The 23,692-nt window shown below is 38.2% G+C and overlaps 1 protein-coding gene across 5 annotated transcripts in view; it reads right to left on the bottom strand.

Annotated features, from left to right (window-relative positions):
- Positions 1 to 23,692, bottom strand: part of wwp1 (WW domain containing E3 ubiquitin protein ligase 1) — a 61,775-nt gene that overhangs the window by 32,946 nt on the left and 5,137 nt on the right. For 4 of the 5 annotated variants that reach the window (XM_062980205.1, XM_008108422.3, XM_062980204.1 and 1 more), the window contains exons 2-3: positions 12,175 to 12,256; positions 8,544 to 8,628 (exon numbers count right to left, since the gene is read on the bottom strand). In XM_062980205.1, the coding sequence (XP_062836275.1) occupies positions 8,544 to 8,628; positions 12,175 to 12,183 (94 nt within the window). In that variant the 5' untranslated portion in view covers positions 12,184 to 12,256. The remainder of the gene's footprint in view (positions 1 to 8,543; positions 8,629 to 12,174; positions 12,257 to 23,692) is intronic. The other variant, XM_062980206.1, reaches the window with a different exon arrangement.

A 23,692-nucleotide genomic window follows, 5' to 3' on the forward strand; every position in this document is an offset into this window, starting at 1 on the left:
AAAACACAAGGGCCAGGCAGTTTTTGCCTTTAGGAGCAAAAAGGGGCAAAAGTAAATGTTCAAAAGATAAACCGGATTAAACCGGAGTTTAATCCGGGTAAAAAACAAACTGCTTGCTTCAGCCTGGGTATAAACGAAACGAAAGCCAAGGAACAAAAGATACAAAGAATGCAACTAATTGGCAGCAGATTCCTCTCTGCTGCCAACACTGTGCTTAGAGTAACTTGCGTCGCTCCCCCACACACACAGCAGACAGGATCTCCAACACGAGTAAATCAGTCAAGGATTGTAGCAGTTGAGTAGACCAGTTCCGTTCCGTAGATCAAAGCCAGAAGCAGACGTTTGTAGTTTTTCCAAGTCCAAGAAGGGGGGAAGACAAGCCGTGGTCAGTTCAGTCCGAGTTCTCAAAGCAGGAGATGGCGTCCGTCAAGAAGACGACGGAAGGTCAAGCTAATAAGAGTAAGCACAGGTTTGCACAAACAAATGCCCACACAATCCCTCCCGCCGTCCGACCCTGGATTCCAAACAACTTACGTCACAGCACAGGAAAGCACACAAGTCTTCAGGGAAGCGTCCCACACACACACGGATCCCAAGCGTTTGCCCAGATTACCTTGCCCAACGCAATTTGCAATTGCTCTCAAGCCCCATTTTATGCCAGTTACAAATCTTCATCACTGTCAGCTGTCCTCCTTAACCCGGGCGTTTCCTCATCACTTTCCTCGTCAGAGCTGGAACACCTCTGACTACGCCCAACAGCATCTCCAGCTGTGGATCCCGTCCCATCCCTCCAGCTAAACCATGGGTCTAATCCTGAAGGTCCCCATTCATCTTCTGTCCCATCATGGCCAGTGGCACCCACTTCCTCCCTTACCCGAGTCCAATCCATCTCATCCTCCTCTGAGCTAACCAGCCCCTCCTCCATTCTCTCCGTAAACCCTTCGAAAGACTCCTCGTCAGATGGTGCTGCAAATATGTCTCGCAGTCTTTTTCTCTCTCGCTCCTCGAGAGTATCTGACTCTCGAGGAGTCTTACGCCCACGTCTGTCAGTAACAGAGCCATGAGGCTCAATCATAACATACATTGAAAAATGATAAATCCAGCCATTCTTCAGAGGAATGCCTCACTGCCCCAGAAGTTATACTCAATACAAAATTGTATAAGCCACATATGACTGAGATAAATAGATAGATAGATATAAAAAGAAGCGCTGACAGGCAAGCATATAGCCATTTTCATCCTTATATTTGCCAGTTCTTTCTCCCTCCCCAATACCGCTACTAAGTCTCCACTATATGTTATAAGAGCTTGTAAAGAGGCTCTTCCAGGATTTCCAAAAGCAAGACAGGATGGAAAATGTGTCTTCTCTTCCGTGGTCATTTTAAATTCATTTTCCCTTGGATCCACATCACAGATAATAAATTCTATTTCACAGAAGAGAAAAAAATTGAAGGGGGGTACCCAATGCTAGCTTTCATTTTTAACATATACAAGATTACATTCTTTGGCATTTTGCTAAGAAAAATCATTGAGCATGAAATGTGTACACTTGTGATACACAAGAAATATATCTGTACCTCATCTACTCTTGGGTCTTTAATCTTGCTTTCTAAGGATTTCTTTGGTCACAACCCCCTTTTTATATTATACCATGTGTTTGTTTTTTAAAAGACGGAAGGTTTACATATTCTGATCTTTCTAACATGCAAGTATTATTTAGGCATATACGTACTAAGGCAGATTGAACTCTTTTTCTCTTTTTGTTTTTCTTTCTGTACATGTTCTGTAAAGAACTATGGGGTTGCTGTTGTTACAGCAACAAACAACAGTAGATAACGAAGTCTGACTGTCTTCCAGACCAGAAAATGGAAATACTGGTGCTATTAACATACAGCCTTGACCAGACGGTATTTATTCTAACATCTGCTTGAATAAATTCTAAGATTTTGCATACCTAGTCAAAAGTCATATAGAAAGATAAGATACCATTTTGTCTGTAAAATAGCAGCATACAAATAGCATCAAAACATATAATGGCTGCAATCCACAAAATTATAGCTTGAGAGACCAATGAGTTTTTAAACGTCTGGTTGTTTTTACATTAAGAATCCTGTGTGATTTATATCAAATAAAAACCAAGAGCATCCCACATATGCAACAGGATGTGGCCACAGGTGAGAGATTGCACAGATATGCATAAGTCATACAATGAAACAGTCTTCAAATTTTCCAAACTATTCCAGAAGCATTTCAGATTCTACCAGAAAGAGCAGCCTATTATAGAAGATACCCGAATTTACTCGAGTCTAATGTGCCATCAAATCCAATGCACATCTCCATTTTCAAAACCTTGAAACCAAACAAAGGTATTTGCTGGCGAATGTAATGCGCAGCAACAAAAAGTTCACTCTTTGTAACTTGGACAAAATGATGTGAATTACAATGGCTGCATGCTTATAACTCCTTCTTTAAAAACAAAAGTGTTAGAACACCAAAGCTTTCAGCAATGGAAAAGAATCTACATCTATGCTGTAGAATGAATCTACTTTAACTTTAATACGAGCTCCAAGCACTCCTGAATAGCTTCTCCTTTTGCTTTGGCTCAGAACTAAGATTACCATATTGTGCAAATCTAATGTGCACCCTAATTTTTGGGAAGAAAAAATAGCCAAAAAAGGTGAGCATTAGATTCAAGTAAATAGTGACTGACATCTACATAAAAATTGGTTGGGAAATCTGGATAGATTTGCAATCATATCTGAATTCCAAACATTTCACAATAATTCCTCATTGTGCACATTAAATTGTTGAAATGAAGAAAATCTGGGATAAGCATTGTGAATGTAGATCAGGTAAGTATGTGTTCAGCATGCACTAGCACACCATATGATCTTTTATTTTAATTGCAGTGGTGCCCAGAACACATCTAACACACTGAATGGCTAATCCAACATGTTACGTATGTCCTGGGCAGCACTTCTTTAAACATAAAATTTGGTATCATAGGTATAACGTACTTATTATTTCATTTGTATGTTGCCCTTCTCCCAAAATGAGACCCTAGATAGTTCCCAAAGAGAATCAACTAAAAAAGTAACAATAAAACAATTGAAATCGCTATAGCAAAGAGTATAAAATCATTTTTAAAACATGCAAAAAATTAAAATAAATAAAATGTGCATTTTAAAGAGAAGCCTAAAATCTGCTTAAACCAAAAAAAAGTATCTGACTGCTGGTGAATGGCAAGCAGGGCTGGGGGCAGTCTAGCCTCCCACAGAAGGGAAATTACAGAGGATGGGAGCAACCACCAAAAAGGCTCTGTCTTCTATCTACCAAGCAAGCCTATAACAGTGGCATGACTGATAAAAAATTTGAAACTCTAGTAGGTATATAAGGAATGTAATCAAGACATATGTCATCATAATGACATCTGAAAAAATGGGTGACATCTCAAGGAATGTGTGCAGTAGGTGTGCATTTCCACCTATAACCATGGAAATGTATTATGCCCAGCCAGTGCTGAAACCAGACCATTCAAAGTTACTTAGTTAGTTACTTAATTACTTAGTTAGTTACTTAATTAGATCTATCATAAGAAAGCATCAATATTTTATTTTTAATGAGCTGGGCAGATCCAATGATCCCATTAGGTAGTTCATAAGTGGAAAGAGAGAGTACGGCTGCACTTTTGATGGATATGGAACCATTGCAATAATGGCAATTTCTGACAGATGGTCTAATAGACTGATGTGGCTTTGGTGTAGGCAGGTAGGCATGAAAGCTCTCATCTAGCTTTAGGCGCAAACTCACATAGCTGATTTCACAGTCTAGATGCAATTAAAACACAAATCTAGACTATCAATAGTTACTAGTCATGATGTATATGTATACCTCCAATATCACAGGCTACTGGGGAATTCAAGTGAAAAGCTATTATTGTGCTCTTGTTCTGCTTGTGCACTTCCCAAAGCTATCTGGTTGCCCACTGTACAAAGAGATCACAGGAATAGATCAACCATTGTTCTGAATCAACACAGATGCCCTAGGGGAGTGGCGGCATATAAGTTTGAAAAAAAAGAAGAAATAAATGTTATTATAAATAACTGTGGCAATTACCTGTTTTCCACAAATGGGTAAGAGCTCATGAGCTAGCCAAAATTTATAAACTGTGCATCTTACTACCACTTTCACTTGCCCTTGTAGCAGTTCAGTGCAAGAGGACCTTCTCCAAGTGGTAAACCACTTTCTTCCAGAAGATTGCAATCCCATTCAATCATGATCCCCTTCAACTGGATTTTTCTGGTCCACACATATGAAGTAGGCTTTACCTCCATCAATTGCTCATCTCCAAACACTTATTCAAGATTTAGGGTCATTATTGTTCTTAAATTAGTAGGTAGATATGTGCTTGGAATATTGGTGACATTTTAGCCCAGATATTAATGTGACTCCATAAAGCAGCATATAGATGACAATACTGATGATTATACAGATGATTATACAGATGTTAAAAAACACAAAAATGGGACAGAATCTAAAAACACAACACAAGCTAAAGATCATATGCTAAGAGTCTCCCATACCACTTTCTGGATCGCCGATAAATTATGTAGCATACTGCCCCACAATCCCATCTCTGGCAAACAATCTAGAAGGAACATGAAAGGCACTGCAGACTAACTCAACCAGAGAAGTCAGGCATAGCAGAGCACTTGATGAACCAACCTGGAAACAACATATTATTTGAGAACACAGAAATGCTGGACCACTCTAACAACCACTATGTCAGACTACACTGAGAAGCCATTGGAATCCACAAGCATGCGACAATATCAACAGAAAGGAGAAAACTATGAAAATGAACAGTATCTGGCTACCAGTATTTAAAAAAACTCTAAAATCTAGACCAGGGGTCCCCAAACTTTTTAAACGGGGCCAGTTCACGATCATTTGGACCGTTGGAGGGCCGGACTATAGTTGGCCACCGAACAATAATTAATAATAATAATAAAAGAGGGTTGGAAGAGACCCTTTGGGCCATTGAGTCCAATCTCCCTCTGCCTTTGTGCAGTGAAAGCACAAGCAAAGCATCCCTGACAGATGGCCACCCAGAATCAATGTTAATAATAATAATAATAATAATAATAATAATAATAATAATAATAATAATAATAATAATAAAGACTCTGGCAGAAACCAGTGCAGGTGATCCTAGTGGTGATCGGCACATTGGGTGCTTTGCCAAAAGATCTCAGCCGGCATTTGGAAACAACAGACATTGACAAAATCACGATCTGCCAACTGCAAAAGGCCACCCTACTGGGATCTGCACGCATCATCCGAAAATACATCACACAGTCCTAGACACTTGGGAAGTGTTCGACTTGTGATTTTGTGAAACGAAATCCAGCATATCTATCTTGTTTGCTGTGTCGTACAACGTCGTTGTGTCAATAATAATAATAATAATAATAATAATAAGGGTTGTAAGAGAAGAAGAGACCCCTTGGGTCATTTAGCCCAACCCACTTCTGCCCTTGTGCCGTGGGGGCCGGATAAATGGCTTCGATGGGCCGCATCCGGCCCCCGGGCCTTAGTTTGGGGACCCCTGATCTAGACAGTAAATAAAGAACAACACTCTAAAAACAGGGAAATTCCAGACATGAAACAATCAGGGCCAGCTAGCACCTCCCAAGACAGAATTTCCCCCAGGCAGGAATCAGCCAGGCCCTGAAGCTACACGGCTTTTTAATGCTAATCAAGGTGATTAAGTGCAACATTCACACTTGCCTCAAACAGACAAGAGTTATTTCTCCCACCTTGGACCTTCCACAGATATATAAACCTCCCTTGTCTAGTTTCCGATATACCTCACAACCTTTGAGGATGCCTGCCATAGATGTGGGTGAAAGGTCAGGAGAGAATGCTTCTGGAACATGGCCATACAACCCATGAAACTCACAGCAACCCAGTGATTCTGGCCATGAAAGCCTTCAACAACAAATCCAGAAGGAATCATGATTGGTAGTGCTGAAAGCTGCTGAAACATCCAGGAGAGCTAAAAAAGTTGCATTGCCTGCATCAACCCCCGGCACAAGTCATCCAGTAAGGCAATTTTATCAGCGTGATCAATTCCAGATGCGTGGACTGCAACTTTTGTCATCTTTGACAATTGACTGTGGTAGATATCGACTGCAGACCAACAAATCTGAAAGGCCTAAGATTACAGAAAGCTGCACACAATTTCATTTGCAAACAAAGGTTAGAAACTTGACTAAAACAAATACAGATCATCCACACCAGTGGTTCTCAACCTGTGGGTCCCCAGGTATTTTGGCCTACAACTCCCAGAAATCCCAGCCAGTTTACCAGCTGTTAGGATTTCTATGTCAAAATCTGTGAAGGTCAAAATATCGGGGGACCCACAGGTTGAGAACGACTGATCTATACCCAAAATCTACCTGGAGCACAGAAATCGGTCTAATATTTTAGTTAGGACTGGCACATGAGATGAAAGGCCCCATAATGTATTAAACAGCTTCAAGCAGAACAGATGGCTTTTAAATACAAGGTAATTACTATAATTACATAATCAGTATTGCTTTATGATTAATCACCAAGAATGGAAGTGAATGGAAATGCTTGTATATTTGTGGAAATCCTCGTATATACTAATATGTCTTGTTTATTTTTTTATTTTTATTTTTTTCGTGTCAGGAGCAACCAGAGTTGCTTCTGGAGTGAGAGAATTGGCCGTCTGCAAGGACGTTGGCCAGGGGACGCCCAGATGTTTTTTTGATGTTTTTACTATCCTTGTGGGAGGCTTCTCTCATGTCCCCGCATGGAGCTGGAGCTGATAGAGGGAGCTCATCCACACTCTCCCCAGGTGGGATTCGAACCTGGCAGCTTTCAGGTCAGCAACCCAACCTTCAAGTCACTTAGTCCACTACGCCATCTGGGGGCTCCGTCTTGTTTATTACAAGCGGGGAACAACCAAAATACATTTTACTGAAGATACAGGAGTACAGTACTGAATAGGAACACTGTTCCCATGTGAAAATGTACAACGCAGATTATAAAGAAAAGCAAAAAAAGGTTTTGTTCACAATGTGCTTTTTAAAAAAATTCCAGTTCTTCTATGGGCAATAGTTTTGAATTATTTTTTTGCCTACAGATGTCATGATAGACAGCCCAAGGAGCACATACTCTCAAAGGAAGACTTACAGGACTGCATGAAAGTCAAACATACAGCCCATTCACACATGTCCATGCATTATATTTGCCCAAACCCATATAACCCAAATTAATGTATAATTGTCAACCATCCCCTTTCAGTGCATTCTCTTTTCCATCCCATCTTGTCACTATGTCACCAAACAGTACCTGACTTCCCCAACTTCATATGTCTCCACCTGTTTCTCCTACCTCTCCCCACATAAACATGGGAATCTCTTCAGAACCAAGTAGAACGATGCCATAGAAGCAGAAAAACAATTCAAGGGGAAAGAGAGGTGAAGATTTAAGATGCTGACAGAACAAATGCAGAACCCTGCTGGAACTCTAAACTAATTTCTACAGTGTGTGTGTGTGTGTGTGTGTGTGTGTGTGTGTGTAGACACACTGGATCGAAGGAGAATAGAACTCTGGTTTCGACCCTACAAATCTGAACAAGACTTCCCTACTCTGCAACATTCTGATACAGGTTCCACTTTCCTGCTACTGCTAGCACAGTGTATCCAAAACAAGGAGGAAAATCACTTGCTGCAAATCATGCAGCAACATTATCATTTACATTTACATGATTTTATACACACAACCCATAAATAATTAAATAACACCAATGAGAAGTTCAAAAAGAGCAATTTTCTGAGAATACAAATGAAACCCACAGCCATACTAGGTTAGGATATGTACATAAATTGCATTCTTCCACAATTTCCATTTTATTTACAATGAGAAAAAAGAATCTCACTTATCCAAGCTAAACGGGCCGGCAGAAGCTTGGATAAGCGAATATCTTGGATAATAAGGATGGATTACGGAAAAGCCTATTAAACATCAAATTAGGTTATGATTTTACAAATTAAGGACAAAAAAATCATGTTATACAACAAATTTGACAGAAAAAGTAGTTCAATACACAGTAATGTTATGTTGTAATTACTGTATTTACGAATTTAGCACCAAAATATCACAATATATTGAAAACATTGACTGCAAAAATGGCTTGGATTATCCAGAGGCTTGGATAAGTGAGGCTTGGATAAGTGAGACTCTACTGTATATATATATATATAGAGAGAGAGAGAGAGAGAGAGAGAGAGACTCAGAAATGCACTTTACTAGATATGAACAGTTCCAATTAATATACCTGATAGAAGGAATGCATTGCAATCCAGAAAGACTGAAGGATTGATTCAGCATCATTCACCTTAGAGCAATTTTATCTCACCACAGGTAAATAAAGCTTAATGCTGAATTTATTTTCATTCATAAAAACAAAAAAAATGATTATGTGCATAATTGGACAGATTTTTACTTACTAGTTACTTGCATTTGTAATCTCCCATTGTAGTTATTACTGCTTCCAGTCCGTGGAGAAGCTGTGGCCATGTCAAAGACTTCAGCCTGTTTTTAAAAAATGAAAGATATGACTGCACAAATACATGCCACTTGTTTTAGTAATTAGCATTCAATACTCTAATGCATATTATAAACCTTAAAAAAATCATATAGAAGTTTTACCATTTTTTTCAAAGCCAGTTGCAAGCCTGTTCAAAACATATACAGACCCACTCAGCCCCATATTCGCTAACCCATCTGACTATACAGAATCCTATCATAGAAATCATATATGTATGCGGCTATATTTGGCAAAATATCAGCAGTTGTTCCATAACCTCCTTTACTGACAAACTGGCCAATTTTTAGGACTTCCTCCTCCATTTTCCTAGAACTATATTCTTCATTCCTAATTTCTCTGTACCCTTATACAGTCTTTATTACACAAATACGCTATGTGTTCATAAGCCAGGTAAATGTTGGTAACCCATTTTACAAAGCATTGAGAAGAAATTAGCAGTCCTTTTTTTCTTTCAAGAATAACAGATGAGAAATCTCTGGGATGTCCTGAACCTAACACCACCCTTCTGACATCTAGACTTTGGAGCATCAGCAGTTCCAAGACCAACATAGGATTCTGTATCAATATGGCAATCACAACATTCTGATTGATATGAAAAGCAGATACTACCTTGGGCAGAAAACTAATGACCAGTGTGAAAACCACATTATCAAAATGGAAATACAAGTATGACTGATCAGCCCTGAGAACACACAGCATTAATCCTGAAAGATATAACTCCAGGTAGATATAACCATCACCAAAAAGCTGCATTCCAGGCAAATAAGCAAAGATCAAAGGATGCCATTGGTTGAAAAGGTTTTCTAAAATGTTGTGACAAAGTGATCTTTAAGTTTCATTGAGACATTGGTCTACAGAATGGAGAATGAAGACTTTCGTAACCTTTGAGGAATTTTTTCACTATAGGGTATTGAAAGCATGAAGACCAGACTATGGTTTGATAATTTGCTTTGATCCTTAGAATCTTGGCTAGCACTCAATTAATGATGGGAAACAAAAGAAAAGCATACATGGCACGATTTCCACAATGCATCAACAAAAACAGGTGCCTGATGCCATAGCAAGCCAGCCATGATGGTAGTGGCAAATCTGCCATCAAAAAGAGTAGATGATATATATAAGAAGGCAGCAAGACAGCCAAAGCCATTGCTTGTCCTGATCCTCAGATCCTTTTCTGTAAGATTTCAAATGGAACTGAACCATTAACAACCTCTAAGAGAAATATCTAAAGAGGCTTGATATGAGAACTCTGGAATGCCATCAGGGAGGAGGATCTCTTAGGGGCCAAGGACGTTTTGGGCCAGTTACAACAGAATTAAGACAACTGTTGAATTTGTGTGTGCATTTCTTCAATGTGTTTCAATTTGGCATCTTTCTCCATGTTAAATAAGCCTTTTTTGTCAAATGGCAAGTGCTCTACTGCTATCCTTGCCAGATGTCACATTCCTGATAGGGAAAACCAAGCAAGCCTGAACAGATGCAATTATACTTGCTAAAGTTTTTGCACTGCAATCTGTCGCATGTTGAGCAGTTTATCTGTTGGATAGTGAGGGAATGGGACTTGGGTTTGAAAGCTCCAGCAAACCACTTATATTCTTTGGGCAATTTTAAAAGTATTTGAGTTATCAGTTCCCAGAGATGTTTCTGGAATGTCCCAGTTTGAGCATTAGACTATAACTCTGGAGACCAGAATTCAAGTCCTCACTCAGCCAAAGAAACTCACTTGGCAAATCAGACTCTCTCAGCCTCAGAAGAAGACAAAATCAAACCCTCTGAACAAATCTTGCCAAGAAAACAACTTGGGAAGTTTGCCCTAGGGTTGTCATAAATCAGAAAAGACTTGAAGACACACAACAAGAAGAGGCTTTGGAGAGAGACATAATGTCTAGGACATTACTCCTAAAAAACTATATATCAAAAATGAACATATTCAGATTCTTGCACTATCAAGGAAACCTTAACACAATGGTTCCCAACCTTTGGGCCTCCGGGTGTTTTGGACTTCAACTCCCAGAAATCTCAGCCAGTTTACCAGCTATTAGGAAGTGTGGGAGCTGAAGTGCAAAACACCTGGAGGTCCAAAGGTTGGGAACCACTGCTTTAACATAAAACCTTTTGGACAAGATAAGAAACTCTCACCACTTCATCCCAGCTTGCATAAATGACAGCTTATCTGTTAAAGACCAATCACTTCAAATATTTCCACTCATACATACTTTTAGGTATAATTCTGATTTTCTGACCAGAATGATCACCGAAAAATTTATCAGATATGACCAGATCTGTTTTCATTTTGCCCTTCCAATATTTACCTGGTGACGTTCCAAGCATGCTGATTAGCCTGATCTTCAACGTTGACCTTCTCCAGTTGCTTGGCCATATACTATAAAAAGACTATGCTAAATCTACACTAGATGGTCTATCCCAAATAAAAATAGAGAAGATTTGCCTTCTTTCTAGAGCTACATCCATCTGACCCTAAATAAAATTTAAAAACAAATCCATCATTAAGTCTCTTTTGTTATTATAACTATGCAGTGTGCGTAAAATTATGTCAAAGAGCAGATAACTACACAAAGTACAAAACACAGAAATAGAGGAAACTACATCTCAAAGTAATAATTTAAAGTGTTAACTAAAGTGCATGAACACCTTAACAGCAGGGAAAGCACTCTTTAGCAGTGGACTTTGGTGTATCAAATAGTGACAAACAATTTGCATTCACACATACAAAAAGTGAAGAAGTTAATTTGATTTTGAACTCCATATCACAACACTTCTAACTGGGAACATCAACAACAAAAAATCAGACATCAGAAGACACCTGCTGTGAATACACTAACACTACTAGGAGCATACTAACTAGATGTCAGAAATAACAGATTCCAAATAAACACATTACCTGTGAAGCGTTAACTGTGAAGGGGTATATTACCTCTTAAGGTAATATAACTGGACATGCTGGCTTTTTATGTTTAGCAAGTAATATTACAGTTGCTTTTAGGTTTCATTTGGAAAGATTATGGCCAGTTTTAAGAATATTTTAATGCAATTTTAGAAATATATTGTACAAATGAGGTTATTTCAAAATGACAATTTTCCTTCCTAAATATTCTAAAAGCAACAGAACACTTCTGAACTTAGAAGCTAAGCATGGTCAGCCTTGGTTAATATTTTGATGGGAGATCACCCATGAATACCAGGTATTTTAGGAAACAACTGGCAAAGCCACCTCTACAGACCTTTCTACACTGCTATATAATCCAGATCAAATCAGTTAATTTGGATTTTATTTGGCAGTGTAGAAGAGGCCTAAGTATTCATTCATGAGGACATCTTAAGTGGACAGATGTCTTGAAAAACACACACAAAATAATTTTGCAAAAAATTAATATCTCAAATTCTGTCAGAAATACAGTCGTGATCCATAGCACCTGTGTCAGAACATCTGTTCTCTTTCATTCCAGATTTCAAAACACTGAAAAACCATTTAGTAATTCTAGACATTTAAATAACATAGATTGTTATACCTGATGCATTCTGGAATAAGTCTGTCCTATTTGGTCCTAAAGAATAGATATGTGGCTGAGGGACATATTCCAGTCTTAGACTCTAGAAACCAAAAGATGAAAAAATGTGTATCAACCAATTTATTGGTACAGTACTTAAAGTTCCTGAAGAAGATGTTCTAGGGGAAAAAACTGACTAGAATTCCATCAGTTCAACTGCAACTAGTTCATCTGCAACAAAAAGGGGAACAGCCAATTACCTATAATACTGATTTGTTTTTAATTTAGAAAATCAAGAAAAAATGAATGCATCCTTCACTATGGATACCTTCACTTAATGGGATAATTATGGGATGCGACATGGTAATAAGTAACTGAGGGATCAGGAAGTTGTGGTAGATTCCTCTTTGAAAACATCAACCCAGTCTGTGGGTGGTTTAAATAAGGCAAATTTCAAGTTGGGCATATGTACAAAAGAAATAAATATCCTATTGCCCTTGTGCAAATTCATTATTTGACCACATCCTAAGCACTGTCTATAATTTTGATCACTTCACTCAAAAAGGAAGTTGTAGATGGAAAAGGTATGAAAAACTCAACAAAAATTACCCTTATTCAACGAACATGCCTATGAAAACTGACTGGGATGCTTGGGGCTGTCTGACTGATCATTCTTGTGGGAGCTTATCTAACTTGGTCAAACTTGATTATCCAAGTTTGACTCATTTAAGGGGATTACTCAGCACCCTCCCCCAGGGCCCACAGGGATAACAGAATATAAATCTTAAAATGTAATAGACATGACATAAACATTCTGGATTAAAAATGCATATCCTCACCTCCCAAAACAATTTAGAAGCATGAGTTGAGGGCAGGCTTCTCTGCTTCTCCATTCATCCCTCACTTAGCAGAAACTCAGAATAGAAAGTATCCATATTCCAATAATACAGCTAGGAATGGTACGTTGGTGACTTCCTAAGAATCTAGTTTGTGACTTTTAATTTTAGTAGACATGTAGGTAAAATGAACTACCACAAAGTTACTGACTTTAAAAAAGCAAATAATGTTTTTCATAAAATAAACACCACACTGAATCCCATGCTGTAAGAAAGATATAAATAAAATAAATAGAATTATAGAGTTGGAAGAGACCACGAGAGCTATCCAATCCAACCCTCTGCCAATCAAAGCATTCCCAACAGATGGCCACCCAGTCTTTACTTATCAACCTCCAGAGGAGACGATTCCGATGCAGCATATTCCATTACCAAACAGCTCTTTCCATCAGGAAATTCTTCTTAATGTTTACATGTAATCTTTTTCTGTAATTTGAAGGCATTGCTCCATGTCCCAGTGTCTAGAGCACCCGTCTAGAGCACCCTTCCTCACTGTGACATATTTCAAATATTTAAACATGGCTCTCATGTCCCCTCTCAGCCTTCTGGTGTGCTGCTCTTCATAGGAGTTGGCTTCCAAACCTTTGATCATTTTGATCACCTTTCTCTGCACATATTCTAGCTTGTCAATATCCTTCCTGAATTGTGGTGCCCAGAAACTGGCTTAGAATAGAATGGGCCTTCTGTATCCATGAATTCAACCGTCAATTACTTGAATGAATACACACACACACATATATACACGCACACACAAAATCAAACCTTGACTTTGTCATTTTATATAAATGACATCATTTTACTACACCCTTGTATATAATGGGACTTGAGCATTCACAGATTTTGGTATCCAGGGAAGGTCCTGAGGATATTTAAAGTCCACTGTATTTTGCTGAAGAGGTTTGGGTTTTATGGAATTGGAACTTAAACATCATCATCATCATTATTATATTTATTTATACCCTGCCTTATCTCTCCTGCAGAAGACTCAAAGCAACTTAACATAAAACACCAGCCTACAATTGAAAATATACAACTATACAAATATTAAAACAGCATTAAACATAATTAGTATTAAAAACTATTCAGATTAAACCCATAAAACATATAAAACCACAGCAGTCTCTGACATGATCTTTAAAAGACTTTCTGAATAAAAAGATTTTAGCCAGCAACCAAGAGGAAAGTAGGGAGGGGGCCATTCTGGCTTCCCTGGGCAGGGAGTTCCAGAATCAAGGGGTAGCCACCGAGAAGGTCTGCTCTCTCGTTCCCACCAACCAAGCTTGAGATGGAGGTGGAACTGAGGGAAGGGCCTCTCCTGAAGATCTAAGGGCCTGGGCAAGTTCGTAAAGGGGATGTAGTCAGCCAAACATGAACCATTTTTTGTTGCTATGGTACAGCCTCTGTATCCATGGATTTAATCATCCAATATTTTTGGAAAGTCTGATTTGTCATACCTATTTTATATGTCTACTAGCTGTGCCCGGCCACACGTTGCTGTGGCGAAGTCTGGTGGTATGGGAAATAAAGTATTGAGGAATTGGTGGTAGTTAAGGTCAAGGGTAAAGGTTTTCCCCAGACATTAAGTCCAGTCGTGTCTGACTCTGGGGGTTGGTGGTCATCTCCATTTCTAAGCCGAAGAGCCGGCGTTGTCCGTAGACTCCTCCAAGGTCATGTGGGATGACTGCATGGAGCAGCGTTACCTTCCCGCCGGAGCAGTACCTATTGATGCACTCACATTTGCATGTTTTCGAACTTCTGGGTTGGCAGAAGCTGGGGCTAACAGTGGGGGCTCTCTCCGCTCCCCCAATTCAAACCTGTGGCCTTTCAGTCCAGAAGTTCAGCAGCTCAGCGCTTTAACACGCTGCGCCATCAGGGGATATTATTTCCTAAAGGTTGTGAATATACAATATTTCTGATTGGTTTTTTTTGTTTGTTGGAGGCAAGTATGAATGCTGCAATTAGGAAAAATGATTAGGATGTAATGGCCTTGCAGCTTTAAAGCCTGGCTGTTTCCTCCCTGAGTGAATTTTTTGTTGGGAGGTGTTAGCTGGCCCTGATTGTTTCCTGTCTGGAATTCCCTTGTTTTCAGAGTGGTGTTGTTTGCGATATTTTATGTGCTTCTACTGTCTGTGGCCCTGAGAAAACAGAGGATTTTCCAGACTTTGATGATGGGAATACTTTGTTGGGAGGTGTTAGCTGGCCCTGATTGTTTCCTGTCTGGAATTCCCTTGTTTTCAGAGTGATGTTTGTGATATTTTATGTGCTTCTACTGTCTGTGGCCCTGAGAAAACAGAGGATTTTCCAGACTTTGATGATGGGAATACTTTGTTGGGAGGTGTTAGCTGGCCCTGATTGTTTCCTGTGTGGAATTCCCCTGTTTATTTACTGTCCTGGTTTTAGAGATTATATTGTTCTGCATTATTCTATCCCAGTAATTATTTCATATTAAAGAAGAATCTCACTTATCCAACATTTGCTTATACAATGTTCTGGATTATCCAACGCAGTCTGCCTTTTCATAATCAATGTTTTTGTAGTCAGTGTTTTAAATTCATTGTGATATTTTAGTGGTAAATTTGTAAATACAGTACAGTAGAGTCTCACTTATCCAACATAAACGGGCCGGCAGAACGTTGGATAAGTGAATATGTTGGATAATGAGGAATTAAGGATAACCCTATTAAACATCAAATTAAGTTATGATTTTACAAATTAAGCACCAAAACATCATGTTATACAACAAATTTGACAGAAAAAGTAGTTCAATACGCAGTAATGCTATATAGTAATTACTGTATTTATGAATTTAGCACCAAAATATCACGATATATTGAAAGCATTGACTACAAAAATGCGTTGGATAATCCATAACGTTGGATAAGCGAGTGTTGGATAAGTGAGACTCTACTGTAAATACTACATAGCATTACTGCGCATGGAACTACTTTTTCTGTCAAATTTGTTGTATAATATGATGTTTTGGTGCTTAATTTGTATAACGATTACCTAATTTGATGTTTAATTGGCTTTTCCTGAATCCCTTCTTATTATCCAACATATTCACTTATCCTGCCGGCCTGTTTACGTTGGATAAGTGAGACTCTACTGTGTATTGATAATCTTAAATTATCTGCTCAGAACTGGATTATATGAGGCTCCTTCTATACAGCTGTATAAAATGCACATTGAAGTGGATTATATGGCAGTGTGGAGTCAAGATAATCCAGTTCAAAGCAGATAATATAAGATTATAAATGGGTTATATAGCTGTGTGGAAGGGCCTTGAGTCTACACTGCCATATAATCCAGTGCAAATCAGATAATCTGTGGAAGAAGTCTAAGTGAGGCCTAAATCTGCCTGTCCCCTAATTGAAACCTGGCTGTCCCTTGATTGCTAGGCGACCAAGTGGGCAGAGATTAGCCCTCTAAACTGGCAGCAATTGGATAAAAAAAAAATTGCTCTCCCTCTAATTAGGACTTTATTTTTCTTTTCTTTTTGTTGTATCAACCTTGAGGCGTGGATGATGGGTTGTGTTGTCAAATTTTGAGGTTGGGGGGCCTGTAATTTTGTTGTTTTGTGAATTGCCGTGATGCCATCACTCTTTTATATATATACCTGGAGTCACATACAAATTTCACAGGTAAAAAGGTGTCATAAGTTGAAAATATTTAAGAAGCCTTGCTCTAAGAGAGGGGAGGCCTTATTGTTATAATGGTATATATACTGCTGACACTTGCAGCATCCTGATGCCAGTCTACCATCAGCTTTCTAAAATAAATCCTGGCAAATGAAATCCATAGCTCCCTTGTTACTCTGAAAACATGTGCATAGAAATAGCCCAATACTACAATTATTCTGAAGACAGTATAGTCATTTTCTTCCCATTGCCACCTCCCTGGTACCTTTTAAAAATCAGATCTCTACTTGTGCCTTTCATACAAGTGGACAAATATTTTATGACAACTATGACTTGTAATGTTTTTATGACAGAACCACTTAAGAAATGGCATTTATAACCCAGGAACAGAAATCATAGTACACAGATACCATCAAGGGACATCTAGACTGACCCCCTTCGTCCGGGCAGAAAGGCATCATCCAAACTCTTCTGACATCCATTTGTTCATCTATTGAGGTGGAAGGCACCCTCAAGACACATCCATATAGGTCATTAATTTTTTTACAGCCCAGCACAGAGATTGGCTTAGAGCAAATCAATGAATTACAGCCCCCCTCCCAAAAAAGCTGCCCCCACAATGCCTTCCTCGTAGCAATCGGGCCAAACTAAAAGTATTTTTTAAGCAGTTTATGTTCTCTTGGCTTTGCAAAAGTTGCTTAATGCTTGCTGCTTACTTTAGATCTCTTTGCAGATTCAAACAGTTTATTTATTTTATATTTAGACTACCTATAAACAGCGACTGTTAAGGCCAGCTATTTGGGTCCTTCAGCCATCATTTAGTTACTGAGTATATTTGCATTCTGGGAAATGTAGTTTATAGCAGGGCCTTTTACAAGCTATCATTGGGGGTCTGGCCTTTCCAAACTACAGTTACGATGGCTGTAATTAGTCACAGCCACAGCAACCTTCCTTATGGCAAGGAATGAGATATAAAAAGCACTTTGTTATCTTGGCTTTGCCAATGTTGCTTAATACTTACTTAGTCCTTTATGAAGACATTTATTTTATTATTTACTAACTCTAAATGGTGACCGCGAGACCAGCCCTCACTTGGGTCCTTCAGCCTCATGTGAGTCCTAAGCAGCTTTGCATTCTGGAGAATGTAGTTTATGGCAGGACCTTTTGCAATTCTCTACCATTGGGGGGCTGATGTTTCCAAACTACAATTAAGATGGCTGTGATTAGTCACGTCCACAGCTCCCTTCCTTATGGCAGTGCCAGAAAGGAATAAGATTTAAAAAACACTTTATCTTATCCTGGTTTTGCCAATGTTGCTTAATGGTTATAGTGAAAATTAGACTGACCTTGGGAGACATCTGAATATTACAGAACAGGTGCGATAAAATTGGTAAGTGATTCAAATTCTAAATTCCCCCCTTACCCTTCCTGCATGCCTCGGAACACACCTTTGTATGCCGAAATTTAACTAATCAGATAGAGTTCCGATTTTTATTCCGAATTATGCACAACTCTAGTAATTACCTATCTCTTTAAGACATAGTCTTAACTGGCAATAGCAACCACTTCTCCTTCATGTGAGTGGAGGTGCTTTTCTTAGAGATATAGTTAACACTATTTGAGAGAGGTGGTTCTGCTTTATACAGTGACTCTAAGCTGTTATATTCCTGCTGAATATTTGCACTGTTTACTGTTATGATTACTATGTATGTTAAGATTCACTATCTTAACACATTTCACAAAGGAGGAAAAATTCCCAAATAGAGCAAAAATAGTGAAGACTTAGAGCAAAAGTACATGGTTAGAGGTGTATATACACTAAAGCAGGAATATTCAGATCCTTCACACCCATCCACCCACTCATGTTAACTCAAAGCATACTGACAGACTATTTTATCTTGCATCACAAGTAAATATATGCTTTAAAATGGAATCCCTAAAACCTTAAATTTAAAGACACATTTAAGATACGAAGCCATACTCTCCATAAGCAAGGAAATCTACATTATGTATAGCTTCACCCCAATGAATACTAAACACGCAGACACCCACAGTCCTTCCTTAAACTCAAACATCCACCCAAAATACAGACTAGAGGAATACACGTTGAGCATCCCTCCAAAATGTTTCAGTGTACACAAACTTTTTTCATGTAAAAATATTTAAAATATTGTGTATAAAATTACATTTAGACTATGTGTATAAGATTATATGTGAACCATAAATGAACCTTTGTTTCAACTTGGATCCTGATTCCAAGATATTTCATTATGTATATACAGGCAGTCCCCAAGTTACAAACATCCGACTTACAAATGACTCATAGTTAAGAATGGGGGTGAGACAACAGGAAATTAGAGAAGTCTATCCCTAAGAAGGGAAAATCACTCCTTTAAGAGCTATCATGGGAAAAGGGTGTCTCAGTTGAATCTTTATCACAAATCCTTGGTTCCAGAGCAATCCACATTTTTCAAAATCAAATTATCATAGGAACAGAAAGTGAGGTAAGATCTTCTGAACAGGGGCACAGTCAGCAAAACAACCATATCAGTGGTGATAATCCTTCCCCATGCTACCCAAAACTGTGTGTGTGTTGTGTATATATGTATGGTGGGAGTTACACTTTGAAAATATATTTGTTCTGACTTACATACAGAACTTAAGAACAAACCTACAGAACCTATCTTGTTCATAACTTAGAGATTGCCTGCATAGGCAAATATAGGTATTCCAAAATCTGAAATCCAAAACACTTGTAGTCCCAAACATTTTCGTAACAGGTTGAGTCCCAAGACACAACAAGTAGAAGAAATGTGGTAATTTTCCAAACTGCTGTGTTAATAATTGGAGTAGTAGAACATTTACTGAACAATATGGGGCAGGCTGCTGATGATGCCATGATTTGAATTTTGGAGGGCTATCTAGTTCTTAAATATAATTTGAGTAGTGTTTTAATTGTATTTTTACACTAAGGACACAAATATTTGTTTTTTTAAATTTTTACATCCATATGTGTATATATATATGTGTGTGTGTGTGTATCTATATATATAAAAAGGTAATGAATTCACGGCCTAGGACTAAACAACTAAACTAAACGCCCCAGAACCACCAAACTTGCCAGCACAATCCACCATCCTTGCCCCTAGGTTCCGACAACAAAAAGAAAAGAAAAATAAAGTCCTAATTAGAGGGAGAGGAATAATTGTTTTTATCCAATTGCTGCCAGTTAGAAGGCTAAGCCCCGCCCACTTGGTCTCATAGCAACCCACTCAGCCCCGGGCCTCTTCAACCAGGCTTCTTCCACACTGCCTATAAAATGCAGATTATCTGATTTGAACTGGATTATATGGCAGTGTAGACTCAAGGCCCTTCCACACAGCTATATAACCCATTTAGAATCTTATATTATCTGCTTTGAACTGGATTATCTTGAATCTACACTGCCATATAATCCACTTCAGTGTGCATTTTATACAGCTGCGTAGAAGGGGCCTCATATAATCCAGTTCTAAACAGATAATATAAGATTATAAATATACAGTAGAGTCTCACTTATCCAACATAAACAGGCCAGCAGAATGTTGGATAAGTGAATATGTTGGATAATAAGAAGGGATTCAGGAAAAGCCTATTAAACATCAAATTAGGTAATCATTATACACATTAAGCACCAAAACATCATGGTATACAACCAATTTGACAGAAAAAGTAGTTCAATGTGCAGTAATGCTATGTAGTAATTACTGTATTTACAAATTTACCACCAAAATATCAAAATGAATTTAAAACATTGATTACAAAAATATTGATTACTAAAAGGCACACTGCGTTGGATAATCCAGAACACTGGATAAGCAAATGTTGGACAAGTGAGATTCCACTGTAATATCAAATAATTACTGTGGTAGAATAATACAGAACAATATAATCTCTAAAACCAGGACAGTAAATAAAGAGCAACACTCTGAAAGCAGGGAAATTGGGAATTCCAGAAAGGAAACAATCAGGGCCAGCTAACACCTCCCAACAAAGGATTCTTCCAGAAAGGAAGCTGAGAAGGGAGAGAAGCACTATGTATTACCAAAGTCACTATCATTACTATATTATTATTATTATTATTATTATTATTATTATTATTATGTTGCTGTGAACTGTGAAAATGAACACAATCTGGCTCCAAGTATTCAAAAACACTAAAATCAGAATATATAGAAATTACTGTGGTATAATAAAACAGAACAATACAATATCTAAAATCAAAACACTAAATAAAGAACAACACTGAATACATGGGAATTCCAGACAGGAAACAGTCAGAGCCAGCTAACACCTCCCAACAAAGTATTCCCATATTCTGGCAAATCCTCTGTTTTCTGAGGGCCACAGACATTTTTTTTGGACTGTGTGCACTCAAGCACTGCATTTGGGTACTTCTTCATCTACACAGATAGTAGAAACACATAAAATATTGCAAAGAACAACACTCTAAAAACAAGGGAATTCCAGACAGGAAACAATCAAGGCCAACTAACACCTCCCAACAAAAAAAATTCCCTCAGGGAGGAAGCAGCCCAGGCTTTAAAGCTGCAAGGCCATTACATGCTAATCATTTCCCCTAATTGCAGCATTCATACTTACCTCCAACAGACAAAAAAAGAACAAACAGAAATATTGTATATTCACAAGCTTTGGAAAATAATATCCCCTGATGGCGCAGCATGTTAAAGCGCTGAGCTGCTCAACTTGTGGACCAAAAGGTCGCAGGTTCGAATTGGGGGAGCGGAGTGAGCCCTCACTGTTAGCCCCAGCTTCTGCCAACCTAGAAGTTTAAAAACATGCAAATGTCAATATATCAATAGGTCCTGCTCCAGCGGGAAGGTAACGGCGCTCCATGCAGTCATGCCACATGACCTTGGAGGAGTCTACGGACAACACTGGCTCTTCGGCTTAGAAATGGAGATGAGCACCATCCCCCAGAGTCGGACATGACTAAACTTAATGTCAGGGGAAAACCTTTACCCTTTACCTTAACTACCAACAATTCCTCAATACTTTATTTCCCATACCACCATACTTCGCCACAGCAACGCGTGGCCGGGCACAGCTAGTATATATATGCATTTACTTTGTTTGTAATTGCTACTGTATTGTGTCATGTCACTGTTAGCCACCTTGAGTCCCTATGGAGAGAAAGTCAGGGTAAAATAAAGCAAATAAACTATTACATAACAAATATAACATAAATTTCATTAGCCTTGCAGAATCTATCACTGAATGTCTTCTTTGAGAAGATATCTAAGTAAGAACAGAAGCCACAGCCAATCATAAAGTAGGTGAAATTGACAATGTCAGGGAACCTCTACCAAAGTCTGTGCAATGCTATATACAAGTTATACCATGCCTATATACAATATATGTAACTTACTTGCAACTAAAGCCATTAAACACAGTGAAACTCCCCCCCCCCCCGCCAAATAAGTACAATTACACTTGATTATAATGATCCTGAACTGTGTACATGATATTGCAAATGTAAAATATCAATAACTTTTGTTTCATTTCAGTTCTTCCACACTGCTACTGATGCACTATGTGGCATGTTCAGTAGCATTATACTAGTAGCATTATACTAGTGTTTCCTTGGAATACAAAAATGCTTATAAGTGAGCCCATGAGGTATTGGGAACTTTAAGTGCTGATCAGTAGTTCAAATTTCCTTGATTTGCAGAATATAGCACTAACTACAACTTTCTGTTTTAAACTTTAACACCCTTCTAATGAAATGAAAAACAGTTAAGAACCTAAGCTATGCCAATCTTTTTTTTTTTGTTTGCTGAATAATACTTTATCATATGCATATTTAAGATCCCAAAATACCTTTTTTGATTAAAGATAAATAAACTTTTTTTAAAAAATATGACTGCAAGTTTGACTTGTCATATTCAATTTTAATGAATTTACTTCAAAAGAAACTTTGTTTAAAAATGGAGAATCATTCGTTTACTTTTAAAAACTTAATTATTTATCACCTTATGACGAGCTCTCAAAAACTACATCACATTACCTTTCCCTACGTAAAAGTACATAATTATTTTTGCCTCTTCCTTCACTTGAAACCACCATTGCTTATGCCTCGCTACATATGGCCATGTCCGCGCAGGCTCTAGCTTGTACAGAATAATCACACATAACCATTTTCTCCTCATCAATACCACACGAATCTGGTGCATAGAACTGCCTCCAAACAAAACGACGACAAAGTGAATTGATGGTTAAAGTGGTATCCTTCTTCTCAATCTCTGCTTCTTGCTGGAAGACAGTCTAGAGCCCCAATAAACTTTTTAGTCATCCTTTTAGTACAACCCAAGAAAGGTGAAGTGATTTCATCTTGATTAAGGCTACTGCAAGCTTGTCACCAAGTTTTAGCAGGAGAGGTTCCTGTTAAAACAGGTAGGTCCCTATACTGGCTCTGCTGGAAGGCTTTGCCTCTTCCCACTCTTCAACTGTCACCTGGCAGCTGCCAATCCATGCGGCTGTAGAGGGAGAGAGATGTGGCTTTTATCTGTAATCTGCTCTGGGACCCTTTCCAGATAAACAGCAGAATATAAATGCTTTAAATAAACAGATAAACAAGCAGAGTTACTCCATCATCATTGCTAGGAAATTAATTCATTTAGGATCTTCCTCTCTCTAAATTGTCTTCATCTCAGCTGTTACTTATGCAAGAATTTGGTAATTTTAGGAACTGGTGTACCAGTTTACTATTTTACTTCTTCCTTGTGCTATTTCTTTTAGAATTTAAGCCTGAGAAAAGGGACTGAAAAAAAACTGATTTGAAAGCATTTTGAAAGCTTTTTTGGCTGAAGACTATGATTAAAAAGCATTGAATGCATAGAGCTAAATACCAAAGCAGATCATGCTTTAGATGTTTGTACATACTTCCTTCAAAATATACAATGCATTTGTATTTATATCATGTCCAGATTTCTCAAGTTTTACAAG

Source organism: Anolis carolinensis, chromosome 4, assembly GCF_035594765.1.
Source record: "Anolis carolinensis isolate JA03-04 chromosome 4, rAnoCar3.1.pri, whole genome shotgun sequence".
Taxonomy (NCBI): Eukaryota; Metazoa; Chordata; class Lepidosauria; order Squamata; family Dactyloidae; genus Anolis; species Anolis carolinensis.